The sequence below is a fragment of the Tenrec ecaudatus genome, chromosome 14 (assembly GCF_050624435.1).
Source record: "Tenrec ecaudatus isolate mTenEca1 chromosome 14, mTenEca1.hap1, whole genome shotgun sequence".
Lineage (NCBI taxonomy): Eukaryota > Metazoa > Chordata > Mammalia > Afrosoricida > Tenrecidae > Tenrec > Tenrec ecaudatus.
The window spans coordinates 98,603,234-98,622,969 of NC_134543.1; the positions used below are offsets into that span (position 1 = coordinate 98,603,234).

A 19,736-nucleotide genomic window follows, 5' to 3' on the forward strand; every position below is an offset into this window, starting at 1 on the left:
CCAAGCGGGATTCCAGCATCCTCATTGGTGGTCGTCCACCGTGGGCGGATACCTTCGTGCTGGGCGGGGCCTAGAGGCAATGCGTCTGAGGGGGCGGAAGTTAGCTTTTCTATTGGTTAAGGTCAGGGAACTCCGCCCTCGAGACGTTTTTTAACCAATGGGAAGGCAGCATGGTTAATTTAAACTGCCTATAAATGCGCTCAGACCCAGTTGTAGAGTGGCGCCAGAGTGTTGAAGGGCGGCCGGAGCGTTTGGGACTGAGCTCTACGGGGTCCGCTGGATTGCTGATCGCGATGGCGGTCCACTCCCTAGAGGAACTGGACTCATTCAAGTACAGCGACCTGCAGAACTTGGCCAAGAGCCTGGGCCTCCGGGCTAACCTGAGGGTACGGGGTCAGAGTGCAGGCCTTTGGCGGGCGGGTCGGGGGTGGGAGTGGGGGTGGGAGTGGGGGCGGGGGCGGGCAGTGCGTTCCTGGGGCAGCAGAGGTGGGAAGCGACCGAGCCCGGAGTTTCCCAGGCTACTGCCTCAGCTTCCTCCCTTGAAGCAGCAGGCGGTTGCCACCTCGGAGCCACCGGGGCACCTGCACAACGAAAGTGGCCACAATGTTCACCTTATTTTGAGGTTGGCTTTTCCGGAAGCCACATAGGCCTTTGCTCCAAACGGGCTTGCTTTGGTTGTATTGGAAGACTTACAAAACGTCTGTTTCGAACGCAGGCGCCGAAAGCCCAAGTGTCGCCGGCTTACTGTTAAGCAATTGACGAAATAATCGCTCCGGCTTCTGGAAAACGCCAAATAGTACGACTTGTGTAATTTGATTAGTGCCTATAATCTCGTGATAACTTTATTTCGGGACTTGGCAGAATGGCATGTAGGGAGCTCCAGTCGCAGACAAATTCTTATAACGGAGCTCGGTTCTAGTACGACTGTCCACCTGGAAACCTCCAGCCAGTCAGGGGGAGGAGGACAGATTTGATCATACAAAGAGGTATTCTTATAACAAATGAAAAAGACTTGTGAGATGATTGGGGAAAGTTAAATGTAGACGGGTATTAAATTATATTGGGTGTGATAGTGATCTTGCGGTTATGTTTCTTTTAAAAAGTCCTTATCTGTTAGTGCTACTTATCAACCATTTATCCCTGCAATGTTTTGCCACCTGAGATTTGCTGTAAATACCCTAGGAAAAAGAGAGAGATTGTACTGCTGAAATAAGAATGGCAGACAGTTGGTCATCATTGAAACGGGGGGTTGGGGGGGTTGTTACATTATTCATCTTGGTTTTCTCTTCTAGGGCTGCCATAGCAAAATACCACAAAGGGAGCAGCTTTAAGGGCAGAGTTGAGTTTCTCAGTTCTGGAGGCCAAAGGTCCAAATTCTGGTGTTCAGGGTCTGGGGTCTCTCTCTCTGGGGAAGATTCTTGTTTCTTTCAGCTTTAACCCAGGACACTCTGACTTTCTTTGGCTTTTAAAAGAATCCCACATGTCACAGGGATTTGTGTCCCAGAAATTCCAGGCTTTCCACCCCATAACGAGTTGGCAGTCTCAGAAACCCACGGGAGCACTTCTACCTGTCCTATAGGGTCACTATGAGTTGGAATTAACTCGATCGATGGCAATGAATTTGGTTTTGGTTGTGTTGGTGTCTCTTCTGCCTTTATAAGAAGACCAACTGGGAAATGGTTAGGTTTAAGAGCCGCCGCCATCACCGTACCACGAAAACACCTACTCTTATAGGCAGTACCAAGGTTAGACTTCAGTCATAGCACTTTCAATTCATAGTTCTCTTTACTTTTACATATGTTTGATATTTTTTCATAACAAAAAGCTTTCATTTATGTACTGTTGATACACCCAGGAGCTCCTTAAATCAACTGTCCTTTTAAATTTCATAACAAAATTAAATCACTCTTAAGAAATTACCAAGATTTTATTCTTATTAAAATTTTAAGGTAATTAATTTAAAAAGTGGAAATAGTCTACGGCCATACCACCCTGAACGCGCCCGATCTCGTCTAAAAAGTGGAAATAAATAAAATTTTAAGATAAAAGCTAAATGCCACAGATATGTAAGCATTGAAAGTAAATTTTAGAAGGAAAAATCATAGCTCTGTCATTTAAGACCCTTCTGTTAAGAGTCACAGACTCACATTTATTGTGCGGTGTCCGATCGTTTTCACTCTCATCCACGCTTCTCTCCAGCGACCGGCACGGCTGTCACTTCCTGACACCACCCCTGCCCAAGCTCACCTGGTGGCAGAACCTGAGTAAGCTCTGCCATGCACTTAATCCTCACCAGTACCATGTCAGGCCGTGACCCCGGCCAGGAAAGCACACCTGACTTAAGTGAACTGAATTCAAATTTACAACCTTACTTCTTAACAAAGCTCTGGTAGCGCAGGAATTACAGCACTTTTTATTTTTTAAACATTTTATTAGGAGCTCTTATATAATTACAATCCATAGTTTCATTAGATCAAGCAGGTTTACAATTGCTGCCATCATCATTTTCAATATATTTTCTTCTTGCATTCCCTCCACTCTACCACCCCCTGCACCCTTAATATATTATATTATTATTATTTTGCCATAACTTACCTTCCAATGTAGCTATTCACCTAAAACTCTGATGTTCGTTCCTCTCCAGTGGTATTATACAGTTGCCGACGCTATCAGTTCCCCCTTCTTCCCTTACCCCCTCTCTTCCCATACCTTCAGGGAATCGTTGCTGTTTCTGAGGGTTCAGCTATCTTGGACTTCCTGCATCAGAAGACCTTAACTGTACCAATGTACATACACAGGTCTAGCAAGATAAGTGAGGTAAAACGAAGGCCAAATAGTGGGACGAGGAAATACTAAAGAACTAGAGGATAGTTAGGTATTTCTTCAGTGCTCTACTGCACCCTGGCTATGTTGTGCCTTCTCTTTGGCCCTTCTGTGAGGGACTGTCCAGTTCTCTCAAAGGTGGGTTTGGGTCTCCACTTTGCCTATGCTGCTTCATGTCAATTTGATTGCTTGTTTTTGAACTTCTGATACCTATTTCTTTCGACACCTCATGATCACACAGGCTGGTATGCTTCTTCCATGTGGGCTTTGTTGCTTCCCTGCTAGATGGTCTCCATTCCATGCCCTGCTCTTCCCCTCTCCTCCATTCACCTTGGGTATGGTTTTATTCTGGGTCTTAGATGCCTGATACCTGATCCCATTGACAACTCATGATCACATAAGCTGGTGTGCTTCTTCCATGTGAGCCTTGTTGCTTCTTAGCTAGATGGCCACTTGTTTACCTTCAAACCTTTAAGACCCCAGATGCTATCTCTTTTGACAGCCGGGCACCATCAGCTCTCTTCACCACATTTGCTCATGCACCCGTTTGTCTTCAGCATTTTACCAAGGTAGTTGGTGGTTTAGACTCGCCAGCTATTCTTGGGAAGGAAGATGTAGCAATCGGTTTCTGAAAAATGGTCCAGCCTTGGCAACCTATATGTGGTCACTGTGAGTCTTCATCCACTAGAGGGCAGTAGGTGGTTGTGTGTATGGTTTTGTTCCTGTTACATGTTAAACCAGGCGTTTCCCTTGTAGGTGTAGTTAATAATTGTCGAACTCTAGGGACAAGTATTTGATAGCTTCTTGTGTCAGATCAGCCTTCCTCCTTTGATGACTTTATCCTTCATTGTCATCGGAAACTAGTTACAATCAGCAGAGATTTACCTCATCTTTCCACTACCAAATCCACTAGCTACTGGCATCTGTCTTTGGGTAGTTGGCTGTCCTGCCTATACGGTTAAAGACTGTTCCTTTCCCAGGGCAGGGCACTGTGGTGGTCTGTGTGTGGCCGTGATGCTAAATGCCGTTAGAAGCCCCCAGCCACTCTGCCGGCAGTCTGTTTCTGCAAAGATTCACTGCCTCGGAAACCATAGGGGGCAGTTACTCTGTCCTAGAGCAGCGGTTCCCCACCTGTGGGGGTCAAACAACCCTTCCACAGGGGTCGCCCGATTCATCACAGTGGCAAAATGACAGTGATGAAGTAGCAACGACAATAAGTTTATGGTTGGGGGTCACCACCACATGGGGAACTGTATGAAGGAGTCTCGGCATGAAGAAGGTTGAGAACCACTGTCCTAGAGGGTCACTTACCTCACTCTGAGTCAGAATTGCTTTAACAGCAACAGATAGGACGCCGAGCAGTTTTGATGGCTTTTCCACACCAGGATGTACTAAGGAGAAAGACATGGTGACCTGAAATCAGCAATGAGAGCCCTATGGATCACAGAGGTCGGGGGGGGACCGTGCACCGGAGGAAGCCAGCAGCAGCATCACTGAGGAGCAGCCACTCAGCCCTCGCAGGATTGTGCTTCTGAATGTCCTCCTCCGGCATCATGGCCAACCGCTCGGCTGACGCTTTGCCATGCTACTTGCCATCACGTCTTAGAAGCAGCCATCTTTGAAACCAGAGTCCCGTTCCTGGTGTCATGTCTCCTTCACCTCCTGGTGTTGGAGACTGCCCGCTATGCAGATCGAAGCTACAAGAGCAGGTACCTATACTTTTGCCTGGATTACGGGCTATAATGCCAAAGGTTTTCGTTGACAGAGGGTCACTGAGTCACTTTTTTTCTTCAAAGGGCGCAGTTGACCAAATAAATTTTGGAAACTGTGCTATCATAGACCAAGTGGCAGGTGTTGGAACAGAGCAAGGGGATGTTGTGTGGTGTAAAATCAGGAAAGGTATACACCAAGATTGTATCCTCTTACCATACTTAATCTGCATGCTGAGCAAATACCAGAGAAGCTGAATTATAGGAAGAACTTGGCATTAGGATTGGAGGAAGACTTATTAACCACCTGTGATACGCAGATGACACAACCTTACTTGCTGAAAGGGAGGAAGACGAAGCACTTGCTGATGAAGATCAAAGACGACAGACTTCAATATGGATGACACTCACTATAAAGAAAGCCAGTATCTTCACAAGTGGAGCAGTAAGCAATATCAGGGTAGGGAGAAAAGATCAAAGATTTCATTGCGCTTGGATCCGCAATGCAAGCCGTGGAAGCATCCACCGAGAATGCAAACACTGTTGCACGGGGCAGCGCTGCTGCAAAAGGCTTGGAGCACCAAAGACTTTCCATCTGACGTGCGGAAAAGGCAAAGGTGTCAGTTCAGGACGAAGGGGTGACTGCCCCGGGCCGTACTTTGAGTTTCCCAATGTGCTTTTGAAAGCTGGACAACTAAGAAAAAATTAAAATAGATGCCTTTGGATTTTCTGGTGTCAGCAGGCACATTGAAGGGTATCTTGGAAGAAGTACAGCCAGAATTCTCCTTAGGAGTGTAGGTGAAGGCAAGAGTACTCTGAGTGACCTGTGCTGATCATCCTTGCATAATAAGCAGCATCCCCTCCCACCCCAGTAACTTCGCTTTATTTTTTGCTTCATTGCTCCCTTTGCTAATAGGTGGTTTCCCCATTAGTTTCCCACGAGATGCTCCTTGAGGCGGGAGGTCCATGTGTTTTGCTCACTATTTTCTCACCAGTGACTAAGACCGGGCTCAGGACAATGAGCAAGTAGTTGGGGGGACGCAGCATCCATACGGTGCTGCTAGCGCATCTCTGCCTCTGACTCTTGCGAGCATCAGCTCGTATCGTCTGCAGGTGTGCTAGGTGTCCCGAGTTGGCTCTGCCACCTGCACTGCATTTCATCTTTTGGGTTTTGCTTTTTTCAAAGTTTGCTATCAGCCTATTAGTTTACCATTCTCCCCCCCCCCCCCCCGCAGCAGTTTTAATGGCACGTAATTTACATGTCACACAGTTGCATCATTTAGCCCTTCAATCATCTCGAGAGGAGTTACACAGTCACCACTACAGCGCTCTCAGAGCCTTCTACTCACCACCCCCCCACCCTGGTTGAATGGCCTTTAAACGGAGTGGTACCCCTCACCCACTCCTGCCTTCATTGTTTACTTCCCAAATCCCCTTCCCGCCCCCTCCCCCATTCATTTCATCGCTATTAGATGTTTGACTTCTGCACTGCCTCTCTCCCCACCCGGAGAAGACCCCAAAGGAGGTTTGGAAAACGATGGGAAGTAGAGGACACAGTACCACTCTAATCCTAACTGAAATGATATTTGCTGTCTTCGTGAAGAACAACTGGAAAATTGGGCTCAAGAATATGGCCGAGGCTCAAGCCATAGACACAATCTCTTCAGTTCCTTAGATCCGAAGGACATTTCGGGATCCCTGGCTTCCTCGGCTGAACGCACGACACAAGGTGACTGATGTGAGAATCGGAACTGAGCCATGTGGCTGGGCCCACTTTGAAAAGGAAGTTCCTGCCTCAAGTGCATGGCTTGGAGCAGTGGGTCTCAGCCTTCCCAATGCCACGACCCTTTCATATAGTTCCTCATGTGGTGGTGACCCCCAACCATAACATTCTTGTTGCTATTTCATAACTGATTTTGCTAGTGTTATGAATCGGGCGACCCCTGTGAAAGGGTTGTTTGACCCTTAAAGGGGTCACAACCCACAGGTTGAGAACTGCTGGCTTGGAGGGAGAGGAAGATGGAGCCTACTAATATGCCTGACCTTTTAAAACCCAGGAAAACATCACCGAGCAAATTAATAGTAGTTCTCTTCCTAGAGGTCTAAGCTTGGCTGGCCTAGTCTACCTGTGTTCACCACCAACACCTGAGCCTCCTCTTCACACGAGCCTGTGTGATCCTGAGGTGTTGATGGGATCAGGTATCAGGCATCAAAGGCCCAGAACAAAAAATTACATCAATGTGAATGAGGGGGAGTGTGGGGTGGAGACCCCAAACCCATCTGTAGACAACTGGACATCCCCCTACAGAAGGGTCACAAGGAAGAGATGGGCCAATCAGGGTGCAGTATTAGCACCGAGGAAATCATACAACTTTCCTCTAGTTCTTTAATGCGTTCTTTCCCCCTCTCCCCACTATTGTGACCCCAATTCTACCTTACAAATCTGGGATAGACCAGAGCATGTACAGTGGTACAGATAAGAGCTCACAACACAGATAAACCTCTCAGGACTAATAATGAGAGTAGTGATACCAGGAGGCTAAGGGTGCGGTGGGGGGAGAAAGGGGGAACCAATGACAATGATCTACCTGTAACCCCCTCCCTGGGGGATGGATAACAGAAAAGTGGGTGAAGGGAGACATTGGTCAGTGTAAGACTTGAAAAAATAGTAACTTATAAATTATGAATGGTTCGGGGGGCAGGGAGGGAAATTTTTTTTGAGAATGATGATGGCAACAAATGTACAAATGTGCTTGACACAATGGATGTCTATGGATTGTGATAAGAGCTGTTCAAGCCCCCAATAAAATGATTTTAAAAAAAAGATGTGCATTACTCCATCGTCTTCCCCAGTGTGCTGTGAAATCTGCTGCAGCAGGACCAGGTCTGTCCCAGCCAGCCTTCTGGCTTTCCTGCGCATCTACAGGCTTCCTCTGCATGGGCATCGACTCGCTGCCACTGAGTGACAGTTTTAATGAACAGAAATTTAAGGACAAACTTTCATATGCAAAATGGGTCACTAGCCACCTCAGCCTGGTAGTAAACTTTCTTCCACAAAGTTGAGGGATGGGGGATAAAGAGAAATGTTAGTCGTAATGAATAGAAAACGTCCTTTTGACTTCACATAGAAAAGACTAAAGGAGAAAGAGTTTACATTGAATCATATGTTCTGAAATAAACAGGCCAGCCTTACAATTCTGAGGTTGACCTTCAATCTGGTCTGGGGTGAAAATAAAGATGTGGAGCTTACAGCGGCTGTAAGTCTAGTGAGGGGCGTCAGCCCGGTCACGGTCACCTCATTCCCAGAATGGCCAAGACACTCTTCTGAAGCTGGTCATAGCAGCGTTCCTTGGCCTTGGTCACATGTCCACTCTTCAAACCCATGCCGATCCTGTAAGGCCTCTGATCTGCCAACCCAGAGCTTGCCCGGGATCTCTGAGGAAACCTACCTTCCTTTTACGGTCGCTACACTAACAAGGGCTTTAACTGTTTTTGCAGGCAGACAAATTGTTAAAAGCCTTGAAAGCTCACATTCAACAGGAAGCAAGAAGACAACAAGGAAATCAAGTGAGTCGTGTGTTTGATCACCTCCTACCAAGGTAGCACCTAGCACCTACTAGATGAGGTAGTTGCTGAGTGATGACTTAGACATGCTGGGAGTCGGGGAGGAGGGATTACTGCCTAAGAGGTACTCAAGCTTTTGTTTGGGATGATGAACATTCTTTGAGAATAGATAGAGGTGATGGTTACACAGTATAATGCATATAATTAACATCCCTGCGTTCCATACTTTAAAAATGGTTAAAATACCATACCTTTTTTTTTTTAATACCATACCTTTTGCTACATATATTTTTACTACAATTTTTTTCCCGGCTTAGATGCCAATCAAATATGGGCTCTGGAAAATTGTTGATAGTGAGCCTAGATTGATGGAAAGCCTCAGCATAAATTCCCTTTGATTTGCCCAGTTTGTCTATCTAAAGATAAGGAAGCAAGTGGGTACAGTCTGGGAATATAACAGAGATATAATTAATGTTAGCAAGCGAAAGCCTCCAGACTCTTCACATCATCACATGGGCAGTGCATGATGTGGATTACATTTGTGTGGCTGACATCAGACCTTCTCGAAGCCTTCAGTGCCTGAATGTGGAGCAGCTGTCCATGTAACATAGTTTGGCGGTGTGCTGGGGACTCACTCCTTTGTCACAATCGGGTTTGGAATAAGTGTGTTAGAAGGGCATGTTAATGAATGAACCCAGCCTTCCCAGGTAGCTCACAGCCCCCCAAACTGCCAGACCCTGGCTATAGTGCATGGGTGAATTCATTCTTTTCCTGGAAGCTAATAGACATCCAAACTAGTAACAAGTGAAGGAGAGAATTTTCAGATAGACAAGGATTTGGAAACTTTCAACCGACCAACTTTGTGAGAAAGATCTTGTTCTTCAGCAAAGTGGACAAAGGCAGATCTGTCCCATGAACACAGCTGTGTAGTTGGCAAAAGAAGAGCCAGGCCTATAAGGGGGAGGATGGTCTCGGGCAACAGGAGAACTTAGAGCTTCGGGTCTTCCTCTGAAACACAGTAAAGCAAGTAAGGATGTGGACTGTGTAGGTGTGCTGCTTTAAACGGCCCTCTAAGAGAACTTGCTGAGGGGAGAGTAGCTCCCAAGCCGTGCTTCCCGGTTTCAGCTGGTGACTTATCCCAGCCTGGGGCCTGTAGGTGGCCCTGCCTGCCCAGTGCACGATGCCTTAATAGGCTGCTTCTGCGGAGAGCCTCCACCTTGACCCGGCCAGCACTCACTCACGGGAACGCTGAGATTCACTGCAGTCTGAATTCCGCCCGCCAGTGTCCAGACAGCAGAGCGCCTCCTGCTCCCACCCCTCCGTCTTCACAGACCTCTCCTCCAACGAGCCTCCTGCAGCAACTGCGATCGCATGTTTCTCAGAGGACGTGACCTGGACAAGAAGGAAAAAGAAAAGGCACCACCTAGAAACAGTTAAAAAAAAATAAACGGAAATATAGTCAAAGTACATTAGTTCCCTGTAATGAACGAAAACTAAAAATCGGAGAAAAAAAAACAACTAAAAAACGGTTTAAAAAAAAAACAGTGGTTTATCAACTCTTAATAGGCAAGCTATGTAGACTATTCACAGATGATTCCTTTAAGGATACATAACAGACTAAGTGTCAGCTGTGATAGATACCTTGAGAGAATAGGTACCAGGTGTTATAAAGTAAAGACCGGAATAGAGGTGAAGTATAAGGATGTCAATATCCTCGATTTCGAGGATATATTGTCTAGTGGAAGAATAAATTATAGGTATACACAAAAACCTTTAAAGGTTACAGAGTGATTTCTGTGTTATTCTGTTAGGAAGAAGATGGTGAGGTGGGAGTGGAGTTCAATGAGCTAAATGTTAGCATATTATAGATGCTAAAACACAGAAAGGACGTGAAAATAGGAAGGAATCTCCCCTCATCAAAGCACTGTGGTATAAGTAAGCCACCTAGAAATAGGAAGAAGCCAGAAGCGATTGTTTTTTACCGTAATCTCCTTTTTTAACCATATGTATGTATTTATTTGTTTTCCCAAACTGGAATTTACATATTAAAATAGTACAAAATGCTGAAAGCACTTTTTCTTTATAGTCTTTTGATAAGATAACATGCCAATGGCAATTCTGTCACTTGTGATAAAATAAATATTCACTTTCCCGCTTCTGCATGTATGGTTTTGCTTTTTCACATTCAGACATTTAATCCATCTGAATTTCATTTTAGTGTGGGACAGCAACCAAGTTTTTGTCACCAATTAAAAATATAAAAATGTGGTTAGTTGAGGTTTCCCCAGCAGCATGTGTTAGATATGTATGGTGTGACCATCACCTTGCAATGGTCTCTTAGACAAGCAGGTCTGTGTGGGACATCCGGCAACTGGAACTACACTGCTTTGGAAATGGAGCTTTTGCTTTGAGTTTGTGGTGCTCAAGCCCCATTTTCATTTTCCTGTCTTATTTTGACCTTCAGCAAATTATTTTGAACTCCCTAGCAGCCCTCAGTGTCTCGTGAATTGGTGAATATCAGTGTTTGGATCTTAGCTTTGGCGGAATGAGATCATTCGTTTTTAGATAGCTTAGTAAAGGTGGACTTTTGGCTCTCATTATTAGTTAGTAGCCTAGTTCTTGGCACAAAATGTATACGCAATAAATTAATACACTTAATATTGGCTGACTTGATCACACTGAAAAAACTTCAAATACCTAGTTTCTTAACTTGGTTATTAAATATGATTGTTTCTTTTCATATATACTGTAATTCTTGTCTTTGCCTATGATACTCACTGGAAAGTTTTTAATGGTCGTTTTATATTTGGAGTATGCTCTCTTATGCTGCTTACACGGATTCTTCCTGAGCAGTGTAAGTGTATGCCTCGGTCTGAGAGGGCGGATGAATGTCTCTTTACAGGATGAAGGTCAACCTTCGGCATCCTCTTGTGACGAGAACGAGGTGCAGAGTACAGGGGTGCAGTGTACAGATCGGGAACAAGCAGAGCGCTGTGCCTTCCAGACAAAGAGAGGGGGCCGGGCAGTCAAAGGACCTTCCGACTCCCAGGTGAGCAGAACTGTGGGCACGAAAACCTGCTCCCCTTGGGCCCAGACTGGTATATTCTTAGGGGCTTTTCCTTGATGATCTCGGGGAGCAGTCAGTGAGAATCGAGCACTGCTACAAATGGTCGGCAGGGCTCCTGTGAGTGGGACCGCCCTTCCTGTCAGTGTAGTTTGTCACGCAGCTCAGCAGCAGTAAACACCTGGACTCGCAGGCGCCAGGGTGCAGGTGATTCAGGATTCACCACTACAGCTTAAGCACCTCTAACGCTGATTATTTAGAAACAGTGAAAACAATTACTCTCTTCCTTGCTTTTGTGTCCCGTCGTCCCCGCCCCCCCCCCCCCCTGCCTCTCACCTCTGCTCTGTCCACACTAAAAACATAACGACACAAGACAAACAATAGAAAATTACTCCTAATAGGTAAAGGTTATCAAGTGCCAATATTGGTAAAGGCCGTGTGCTGAGTTTCTGGGGGTAGGTCCAGCAGTAGGCAGAAGGGCCCCCCTTCTGGCTCAGCGCCAGCCCTTTATCACCTGGAATGGTGCTGCTCATGCACAGGAAGCCAGGCCACCCAGAGTCCCTTCCGCCTCCGTGTTTCAGCTCTCGGGAGAGCTACAGGGTGCCTCCCCCAGCTAGGGAGCTCCCTTGGCTCTGACCTTGAAAACTCAGCAAAGGCCCTCCGAGGTGCTCATCACATCACTCCTGTACTTGAAAGCACTCGATTAATACCTGCTGGAAAGTCATCACGTAGTCACTTAAAGAAGATGCGGCCAGATTATAAAAATTAAAGTTACCATGATTGAATGTGCTTCCACACACATTTATCACACGCCCTCTCCCCAGCACTTTGCTAACCTGCCCCAGGCCTCATGATCCCTCTGTCTACCATATGATTATGGGATGATCCTGGGCTTCCCCCACTTGCTTCAACCCTGGTTCTATCCTGTTTTATTTTTCATTCAAACGCCACTTTGACGCAGCATCCTAATTTTTATTTCTCAGCTTCCTATAGTTCTTTGGTCATTAGATTATTCAGTGCCCCTCCTATCTCCGATTCCCAGATGTCGCCTTCTCAGGACACTTAGTGAGGCAGAAAACCAAATCTAAACAGTTTTATTTTCTCTCTCGGCCATTTGTTTCCCTGCCTCAATTTGGTATTAAATAGGAATAATGGATTTCTCTTCTGTTTTGTAGCAGGATCATTCAGAATTGGGAAAAAATGATCCCATTGGATTCCAGAATCCGGAGCAAGAAAACCAGGATCTCAAAACTGTTGCAGATGTCCCTTCTCTGCCCAATGAGGGCCCAGGGGCGGAGAATGCCGTTTCCATGGGGAGAGGCAGAAAACACGGTATGCTGCATGGCTCTGACACCTTCAGGTCTGCAGTTACCAAAGTTCGGCTTGAACACATAGGCCATCAGGTCCGCCTTAGGCGGCTTGTGCAGGAGGCAGGATAAAAGCAATATCCGGAGAGCTCCAGGGTGTTGACCCCACTTCATAAGTCCATCCCAACTGTGTTTCTCTTATCGGCCTGTTCTGGTCAATTTGTCCAGAAACAACTCATTTTTCAGAGTATAAAAAATTCCTGGGGCTAGAGAGTGTTAGAACTGCGCTTCTAATCTAGATCTAGTTAGATTTCATCAGTTGACCCAGTGATGTTCTTTAAAGCCAAAAAAAATAATATCTTGGGTCGTCCTTTGCATTTCCGTGTATCTCTCTTGTCTACGTTAGTTAATGTACAAGTTCCTCAGTCTTGTCTTGGTCCTTTATGATGAACAACAATAGCAAAGCCCACTGCCAGCAAGTCAGGGCCCACTCACAGTGACTCTGTACAGGGTTGCTGAGGCTGCAGATCTTAATGGGAGCAGAAAGCTCCATCTGCCTCTCCAGGAGCAGCTGGTGGATTTGAACCTTCAGCTTTGCTGCTGGCAGTCTAATGCTTACCAGAGAGTACCACCAGGGCTTCTGAACTGTAGGCCACATCGTTTGCCCTGTGGCTTGAGTCTTTTGTTGTTGATGTTGTTTTCCATGCTTTGGGTTTGATTCTGTCACAGGAGCATGACTGCACTCTTCCCAAGCAGCGTACCAGGAGGCACGGGTGTGGATTTGGCTCATTACTGGGAGTGTTCACTAACTTACCACCTTGACTGTGGCGCTGCCCACCTACTTCTCCTCTGTAAAGTCACTTTTCCGGCTGTAATAAGCATCCTGTGAGGAATGCTCTGACTGAACACATCCTGTTTCTTACGCAGGGCGCCTGCCTTCTTGGCTTTAGCGCCAAGCAAAGGCCCCTGCAGGCCCCCCAGTTGTCATATCTGTTGCCTTGTTTTCAGGGGTACCTTGAAGGATGACCTGTTTCTTGAGGGAGAGGCTACAGGGATGTGGACAGGGATTATGATAGTGAATGTGTATGGGGGGGATCAAATCTTACATTCATCAAAATTTCGACTAGAGTTTTATAAAACAAAACGAAAGTAAATGTAACAGTGGGGAAAGTATCAAAATGTTCATGGTGATTCACGGACAGTGGTCTTGTGTGGTTCCATCGTTCTGGATAGAACACTGACATGCTCGTTTTTAAATTCTGAAGCCCTATCACTTCACTGCAGAAAGGCTGTCCCTTCCACCCACTTGAAGGGTATGAGCCACAATTGTAGAGAGGCTGTCAGGTGCTTGTGTCCCTGTGCATCTTTCCACCACCCGCCCCCTAGCTAGCGTCTCACTTGAGCATGTCCTGACAGAGCCTTCTTAACAGGCCAGCTTGATAGGAATCCTTAATTACTTCTGTGCTTTGCATTTAGGTAATAAAGATTCAAAGATGCTTGCAGGAAGAAGAAAGTCTCGTTACACAAATGTTATCTCAAAAGCTGGGAAAAATAAAAAATCTGGAAGCACTACTCCAAGTAAGTGTTGTCCCCGAAGAGCGGTAAAGTAGTGGCCCTGACAGTCCATTTGGGAAGGCCAAGTGGCCTGGAGGAGGGGGGAAGGACTTGCATCCTGCTCCCTCCTTGTCCGGCTGTGGACAGACGATGCGTCCTCAGCGTAACGCAGGAGTGCTTCCACTAGCTGTTTCTCTGGCCTGGGGTGGATAGACTAACGGAGAAGATTGACTTCCCTTGATTACTGAGAACAGCCCCTGGAACGTAAGAGATGTTCCGTAAATATGTGAGGAATGAGCATCTATATGGTACTTGGCACAACGCTCCCCTCTCACAACTCCGATCCTGAGCCTGTCATGCCTTCGTTGAGGATGGGTTCACTTAAGGCTGAAGCCTTCCTGGATGGCTGGCATATTGCTTGGCACACAGAACGAATACTATGTATCTAGGCTGTGCATCTATGGTTATCAGACGCTGCTCCGCATGTATTGGAAACTCAATACATGTTGATGTACTGAATTAAAATAGCAGCGGTGCAGAGCAAGGGTGCACAGACTACAGCCCTGAGTAGCTTATTTGCTGTTGCCTTTTAAGCTCAGGATGGATTTGACTTTTCTAAAGAGGCGTGAGAAAGGATGAATGTGACATGTTGACCATACATGGCTATAAAGCTGAACTTGTTTTTTACAGAAAAAATGCCCATCCCTGGTATGGGTCTTTCTAAGCATTAATTTTTTTAAGAAGTATATTATGAATTGGCAAAGGCCAGTTGATTAATTGCTGAGGAGAGACAATGAGTCCGACTCTTTTCTTGTCGTCCGGCCTAACGCAGGACGTCAGGCCCCAGTGGCGGGGTGACAGAGGCGTGGTGGCTGTTTGCTCATCTCCGAGATGGTGCGCTTTTCCTTTCGGTTTTTATCATCTGCGAGATGAATGTGCTTTTCTTTTGAGTTTTTTTTAAAAACTTAACTTTGGAAAGTTTTAACAAATGAGATTGAAATTGAATATCAGGGATGCAGAGAAGAGAAAGTAGGGAAAAAGCAAGGGAAGTGATTAAAGGATTCTGGCTTGTTAATAATGTTTATATTTTTGGGAATGTTCTAGATTTTAAGAAGCTTCATGAGGCTCGTTTCAAGGAAATGGAGTCCATCGATCAATATGTTGAGAGAAAAAAGAAACATTTTGAAGAGCACACTAATTCACTTAATGAATTGAAGGTATGTTGAGAAATTATGTTCTTACTGGGAACCAAATAATTTGATTTTGGTGTTGAAATTGTGCATACACCATGGTTAATATAACCAGCTTCCTCCCTATGGAATGGATTTGTTTGGATTAGCATATTTTGAATTAACAAATTGCTCCAACACTAAATATTTTTAAACCCTCCAATTATAATTGAATCCTTAGAATGAAGAAATAATCATTCAAAAGCATAAGTTACGTGATTCAGTTTTCCCTTATTCAGTGCCTTGCCTATTAACTTGAGGATGGATTAGCTTCTGACCGAAGCCTTCTGTCCCATCTCTCTCCTGAGGTTAAGTGCCTACTTTCAAGGCTTCCTTTGGTGAGCTTCCCCAGGGCGCCCTCAGTCCAGATCCTGCTGGACTCAGTGCAGCTTTGAGTTAAGACAGCGGAAAAAAAAAAAAAGACAGCGGTTCTCAACCTGTGGGCTGTGACCCGTTTGGGGGTCAAATGACCCTTTCACAGGGTCTCCTAAGACCATCGGAAAACACTTAAGAACCAAGACACCACTCCTCTATCCATCTCCAGGCAGGTCCACCCACATGCAGATACGCCCACATACAAGTACCCGGCGTGAAGACGGTTACCCATGCTACACCATACTTCCAGACAAAATTTCATTTATTTGTAATTAGAAATAAATATTTCACAATATATAATGACATTGTTTTTGTGATGAATCACTGCTTCACTGTGTTCAATTTGTGACAATGAAATTACATCCTGCCTATCAGATATTTAGATGATGATTAATAACAGTAGCAAAATGACAGTGATGAAATAGCAACGAAAATAATTTGATGGTTGGGGGGTCACCACCACATGAAAGGGTCGCGGCCTTAGGAAGGTTGAGAGCCACTGAGTTGAGAAGGTCGAGAAATCCGCCGTAGGCTGAATTAGCAGCATAGGGAGCGGCTAGAAGTTGAGTGTGCACCGTTACTGGCTTCCGCACCGTGGAATGTTCCAGTGGATGCTGACCCGGGACGACCCATGTATGTCAGAGTAGCCCTGGGCTCCATCAGCTTCTATGGTTCTAGTGTCTTTTTGTGGGTGAGGATTTACCCAGGACTTACTTCACTAGTTCAGTAGTTTCCGTGTGTTCCGTCAGTGACGGGGATAACACTCTTAGAGTAGGGGAGTCATTCCCCCCTTTCTCCCCCCACCTTCCCGTTACCCTCCTGGTGTCGCTCCTCTCTTTATTGGTCCTCAGGAGTTTGTCTGTGTTTCCAGCTCTTATCTGCACCAGTGTACATGCTCTGGTCTAGCTGGATCTGTAAGGAAGAATTGGGGTCATGATAGTGGGGGTGGGGAGAAAGCATTAAAGAACCAGAGGAACGTTGTATGTGTGTTTCCTCAGTGCTACACTGCACCCTGACTGGCTCGTCATTTCCTTGTGACTCTTCTGTAAGGGGATGTCCAATTGTCTACAGATGGGCTTTGGGTCTCCTCCCCCATTAACATAAACAAAACTTAATGCAGTCTTTGGCGTTGCTGTTGTCAGTTAGGTCTTTTATAGATAAAGATCTTTAAAAAATACAGTGCTCAGGGCAGACATTCTTTATGAGTTAATCCAGACCAGTGTTTCTCAAATTGGGTGATAACTTCTGTCCCCTGAGGGCCACTGGCCTGGCTCAGGGGGACAGCAGAAGGAGATGCCTGCACTGTGTTCTGGAGGATGGATTGTACACGTCTTCAATTGCTAATGGGGCACTGAGTAATGATTTTTCTGGAAAGGGGGCAGCGGTGGGCCAAATAAGTTTGAGAACCTATGAAGGATTTTGTTTGGCTTTAAGAAGAATTCAGGATAACTTTTTGGTTTGAGATTTAAAGATTATTTCAGGGCAATACTTTTGAATACTCACTCTACCTCCATTGTTCTAGAAATTGTAGATTCCGTTAAGAATTTGAATTTTTGTTTTGTATTCCTCCATTTTTGATCAGGCTTCTTTAGAATCTTTGATTAAAATGTTCACTCTTGGTAAGAAGTGGGCACCAGCTCTGGTCTCCTGGCAAAGGAGGCGCTGTTCAGAGAGACAGCCACACATTCCATCTCCTGTTCCTGGTTCCTCTGCTGTCCTGGAAATGAGACCAGTTCTGCCTTGGTTAGCCTGGGATACGCTTCTAAGACGGCAGACACTACATAACGGACAGAAGCATTAAACATGTCATTAGACCAAGTCACTGTGATGACCCAGTAGGCTACAAGCTGAAGCCTGCAACGCAGGGAAGCAGATTCCATGAGGGATTTGGTGGTACCTAAGCCACCTCAGCAACTTTTTAAATTTATCACTCAATTTTTTATATGTATCACAATTTTTTAAATTTAAATCATTTTGTATCACAATTTTTGCCCTCTTTACAATTGTACAACTTTTTGACAGTAATTATTAGTCCTCTGTACCATCTTCTCCCTATTCGGTGCATTTCATTTATATGTCTGTGTGTGCTTAATTGGGAGTTCATACATCTGTCACTCTAGAGTACAATCACACTAAGCATATCGGACAGTTGCCACCACGGTCAGTTTCCAAGGAATCGTGCATGTTTCCCCGTGGCCACAAGCAAGAACGTCTCTTTCCCTCCTCTCAGCCTCCCTTGGTAACCTCTACTAAACTCTGTTTTTTTCATATAAGCGAAAGCAAATAATTTGTCCTTATTTCATTGGTTGATTTCACTCAGCAACATGTCTTCAACTTCAGCCTTATTGTGATGCCTATCAAGACTTCATTTCCATGACGACCTCAGTGGCATTTCACTGTGTGTGTGTGAGTGTGTGTGTGACCGTGTGTGAGTGAGAGAGTGTGTGTATGAGTGAGAGAGTGTGTGTGAGCGTGTATGTGTGTGTGTGCGCGCGCCACATGTTCTGTATCCGTTCATCGGTCGGGCACTGGGAGTTTCGGTGGTGTGCACTAGGAAGGTATTGGCACTGCTGGGAGTCTGTGGCGGAGACGCCGAGCCGTGGAGGTCCTGGTGTAGAGGGGTTCCATCTGTGGTCTTGTGAGGCACCACCACGCCGTTTCTGCGAAGATCGCACCACTTTACGTTCTCTCTCTCTCTTCTTCCATTTCCATTCTCACTGCCATGGTTAAGGTCTCCAACTTCCCCAACCCCTTGCAGCATTTGTTTTGTTCTGCTTTATTACTTTTTCATTTTCTTTTTTTTTTTTTCATGGACAAACACGGCTTTATTCTTAGGGCTTTCATGACAGTTGAACTCAAGGTACTGTGTGTACACATGTGTTTCTGAAATCTGCTATATGAAGTTGGGCGTCCAGATGTTCCTTGTTCTTATAACAAAGGAACTGGGAATCTCACGTCAAGAACCACCACAACCCAAGTACACAAATCCAACTGGTAGCTGATTTGACTCTGGAGTATGACAGGAGCATTCAGCAACAATGTTTTCAGACAATTAAAAACCCCGAGAAACTGCAGTAAGGGAACCAGACAACCAGTAAGGGAATAAGAGGCAAGCAAAAGTCAGTAAGAGTCATAAGCCTAGATGCCAGGCCCGGAACAAAACATCAGTAATCTATTCATTCCTCCAGCACCTGCACACAGGAGGAACAACACCAGGGATGACATGCATGGTGTGGGACAGACAGTGCATACAGAACTGGGGTTTTTCTTTTCTTTCCCCATTAAATTAGCTACTTATTCTAGTTGAATACAATGTTAAGAAAAACAACAACTGAAGACAGAAAACTAATTACAGTTTTACTATTCCTTCTTGAGAGAAAAATGATGACTATTAATCAATTGCCCTCAAACTTATTTGTCTGACAAGTCATTTTGTAATTTGCACATCTACGCTATGTTTTAACAGTTCAAAGCAGAAAGTAAAATCGTGAAATGCCAGAATCTTCATCAGTAGCTAGACGGATGTTTGCTTGTAGTTTTTGGTATCCACAACCTTTTTCCCACACATCGCACAGATGCCCTTTTTGTGGGCACAGCCTTGGCAGTAGTGAGAACCTGGCTGGTGCACAGAGCTTTTGCAAATCCTGCAGGTGGAGAACTTATGCTTTCCATAGGGATCAAATCTTGCTTTTTTGAAGTCAAAGCTTTATTTTCGTTCAGCTTTCTTCCGCCACTTTCTGTGGTGTTCCGTGCCCCATCTTTCCATGTATCTGGAGTGATGACAGTACCGAGTTTCTTCTCACACTTTCGCACACCATCCTTCAGAGCTGACGGTTTCCTCAACAGCGGTAGCAGCCGCAACTCCTACTTTTTCATTTTCAGTCTTAGCACTCCTATTGGGAGCAAAGTGGCACCTCATGGTAGTTTCAGTTGCATTTCTCTCGTGGCTAATGCCGTTGGACATCGTTGTGTCATGTGTTTTGGCCATTTTAGTGATTGTCAAAGTTTATGTATGGTTTTGACCGTATTGTTTTTGAAACTATTCTTCCAGTCTGTAGCCTTTTTTAAATAATGGCTTTTGAGGAGGAAAGTTTTTAATTTGTCTACAATC

At 45.4% G+C, this 19,736-nt stretch overlaps 1 protein-coding gene and 1 pseudogene across 2 annotated transcripts in view; one reads left to right on the plus strand and one right to left on the minus strand.

Annotated features, from left to right (window-relative positions):
* Positions 1 to 200: 200 nt before the first annotated feature.
* Positions 201 to 19,736, plus strand: part of NUSAP1 (nucleolar and spindle associated protein 1) — a 32,847-nt gene continuing 13,311 nt past the window's right edge. Inside the window, exons 1-6 of one of the 2 annotated variants that reach the window (XM_075532036.1) lie at positions 201 to 386; positions 8,031 to 8,099; positions 10,999 to 11,145; positions 12,339 to 12,492; positions 13,944 to 14,045; positions 15,126 to 15,238. In XM_075532036.1, coding sequence (XP_075388151.1) covers positions 294 to 386; positions 8,031 to 8,099; positions 10,999 to 11,145; positions 12,339 to 12,492; positions 13,944 to 14,045; positions 15,126 to 15,238 — 678 coding nt within the window. In that variant the 5' untranslated portion in view covers positions 201 to 293. Of the gene's footprint in view, positions 387 to 8,030; positions 8,100 to 10,998; positions 11,146 to 12,335; positions 12,493 to 13,943; positions 14,046 to 15,125; positions 15,239 to 19,736 lie in introns of both variants that reach the window. The other variant, XM_075532035.1, reaches the window with a different exon arrangement.
* Positions 19,009 to 19,589, minus strand: LOC142426100 (cysteine-rich PDZ-binding protein pseudogene; annotated as a pseudogene).